Below are 2,808 nucleotides of genomic sequence, written 5' to 3'. Positions count from 1 at the left end.
AAAGACGCCCTTTCTCCAGAGTGGCCTCGCTGCGGCAGTATCGTCTTTGAAAATGTCACACTACAGTACCGAAGAGACCTACCGATCGTACTCAAGAGCGTGTCCTTTTCCGTTAAAAGCGGCGAAAAGATTGGAATATGCGGTCGAACGGGGTCCGGAAAGAGCTCACTGATGAGTGTACTCTTTCGCGTCGTGGAGATCCCGAACAGCAGTCGAGTTCTCATTGACAATGTGGATATCTCAACTATTACACTGAGTCAACTACGCTCGAAATTGTCAATAATTCCGCGAGATCCTATGCTGTTCAGTGGCTCGCTGCGTTTGAATTTGAACCCACATGCGGACAAAAGTGACACGGAGTTGTGGGAAGCGCTGCGTAAGGTGCATTTGCATGGCTCAGTGTCGACGTGGGGCAAAGGACTTGACTTTGAGGTGGCCGAGAAGGGCGACAACCTGTCTGTTGGACAGCGACAGCTACTTTGCATTGCACGAGCGCTCATTCGGGACAGCAAGGTGATCGTGATGGACGAGGCCACTGCCAATGTGGACCAGGAATCGGACAAGGTGATCCAACAAACAATGAGGGAGAGATTTGGAGGCGGTGGCCAGACAGTGCTCTGTATTGCACACCGTATCGACACAATTATGGACAGTGACAAGATTGTGGTCTTGGATGCAGGTGAAGTTGTGGAGTTCGACACTCCGAGTGCACTATTGCAGATACGTAATGGACACTTCAGACATCGCTTGTTGGTTCTACCAAGGCCCCTATCATCGAGTAGACCAGCTGTAGACCACAAAAAAAAACGTAAGATTTTTTATTCGAAACGAAATAACAACGATGAATTTGTCGTTCTTAAAAAAAAGTTTACAACTGACATGAAATGTAGATTGGAAGTAGCACAGATTTTTCAAGCTAGCTTTATAGCGACAGATTGGCATGCTTCGCCACTTTGCTTTCCAGATTCACAGCGCGTGAAGAAGAAATAGGTACCGCCACAATAAGAAACCTCGCTTTAATGACCAAGTAATATTTCAGCTGACAACACAAAAGCATGAACCCAGATCGAGACGAGAATGTGGTTGGCATCCAAGCGCTCAACAGCGAAAACGAGGCCACTCGATTCGATGAGGCACTAAACGGTTATTTCCGTGTATCTAGCGTCACCCATAATCGGCCCAGAGGCCGCGGTGGGCGTCGCAAACGTCCTCAGTCTGCCGAAAACGACCCAGAGAAATGTCTAAAGCAGCTCAAGCGAATTCTACGCGACGCAGAAGCCCCAGTGCAGTCTCAATACATTCGAAGACTCCACGCAGCGATTTTGCACCAACTTAAGCGTGCAAAGACGTCGCCTACTGTCTTCTCCAGGGTCCGTTTATCATCTTAACCTTTGTACCATTTCTACTATTGACAATTTCTTAAAAAAAATATTTAATTTGCAGGCGGTACAGCTTTGTCAAGAAATTTTCAAACGATCGACAGTGCTCCGAGCGCTTATAGCAACACAAACGTCCTCATTCTTTGGCCAGTTGCTGCTAGCAGCAGGTGAAGACCCGAATGGCAACGTGTCGAAAGCTTTAAGAGCCAGAAATCGCGACTCGCAGCAGTTAACGATGGTATTGGGGCTGATTGAGACGTGGAAACAGGACTTTGGGGACAGATATCCCTCCATAGTGGCAGCGTATAATGTGCTAGAGGGTAAAGGGTATAGATTCCCTCATGAACGTGAGAGACAGCAAGAGGTCAGGGAGCGAGAAGTGAACACGCGACGACATCGAGAGCGAGTGAGAAATGCCAAGAAACAACAGCGAGATCGAGAGATGAAGCGGTATGTGCCAGAGATGGAGCAGGTGCTGGTCGAGATGAATCGTGTGTTCGAGATCTTGGTGCCGACGCTGGATGCCTTCCACATGGAGGACGATACCGAGGAGAAGCCGACTTTAGCCTCGAGTACTGTGAATATGCCTCTTAGTACGGAACACAGTAATGAACGGGGCAATGCTGAAGAGAGTGGGAACGATGATACGCTATGGGCAACAGCGCCAGTAGATGCGGAAGAGCAGGAGGATGTCGAGTGGGAGAGTGTGGGAGAGGAAGGAGACGACGCCTTCGAGGACGATACCAGCGAAGGCGAAGTTGCTGAAGATGGCATGGATATAAACGACATTGTGCAGGCCTATGGACTCGGTAGCTCGTCGTATCAGCTGACAATTGAAGTGTCCAAGCAGGTATGCGAGGAATCTTCGGAGAACGACGCACTGTATCGAACTCTAGCTGACGGTGCATTGCGCATACGAAAGCGTTTTAAACCATTATTGGACGACTGGGAACAGCACTCTACGTTGGAAGTACAAGCTCCATCCGATTTTTTAAATTTACAGCCTCAGCGTGAGGTGCTACAACGGATTAATGACCTCCGAGATCGAATGACACATACGCTACTAAAATGGGACGATCTCGTCCACGACTCGAAGAAATCCAAACGAGATGACGCTATTCAGTCGGCAGTGGTATCGGTGCCCTTGGATTCGTATAACTTACCCATCAAACGCAAACGACGAGCGTAACTGAAAGGCCAACCTCTCCAACCCGAAGCGATTTTTTGTTTTAATACTATCAAACTTGGCGATCAATTGCAACGTAGCCCTCTTTTACACGAACAATAAAGGTTTAACGACTTTATTATCGATTAACCTTTCGATTATTTTAAGTCGAGTTGCGCTTGGGATATCTTGACACCAGAAACAGCGGCGCCAGATACGACGCCAGTCCCGATATGAGCGTCTTTCGCCCACTTGGGCAACGGC

General features: G+C 48.4%; 2 protein-coding genes across 2 annotated transcripts; both read left to right on the top strand.

Annotated features, from left to right (window-relative positions):
* Positions 1–171: 171 nt before the first annotated feature.
* On the top strand, positions 172–782 carry PITG_14771 (ATP-binding Cassette (ABC) Superfamily; the record flags this gene model as incomplete). Its single annotated transcript, XM_002898596.1, has 2 exons — positions 172–684; positions 741–782. The coding sequence occupies 2 exons, from the start codon at positions 172–174 to the stop codon at positions 780–782; spliced, it is 555 nt and encodes a 184-aa protein (XP_002898642.1).
* A 273-nt stretch (positions 783–1,055) lies between these two features.
* On the top strand, positions 1,056–2,568 carry PITG_14770 (uncharacterized protein; the record flags this gene model as incomplete). The annotated part of the gene is made up of 4 exons (XM_002898595.1): positions 1,056–1,154; positions 1,215–1,370; positions 1,444–1,951; positions 2,051–2,568. 4 exons carry the CDS (start codon positions 1,056–1,058, stop codon positions 2,566–2,568), a joined length of 1,281 nt encoding a protein of 426 aa, XP_002898641.1.
* Between the last annotated feature and the right edge of the window lie 240 nt (positions 2,569–2,808).

The sequence above is a fragment of the Phytophthora infestans genome, genomic scaffold, assembly GCF_000142945.1.
Source record: "Phytophthora infestans T30-4 supercont1.36 genomic scaffold, whole genome shotgun sequence".
Lineage (NCBI taxonomy): Eukaryota > Oomycota > Peronosporomycetes > Peronosporales > Peronosporaceae > Phytophthora > Phytophthora infestans.
The sequence above is the reverse complement of the archived record's forward strand: the minus strand, read 5'-3'. Positions and strand labels throughout refer to the sequence as shown.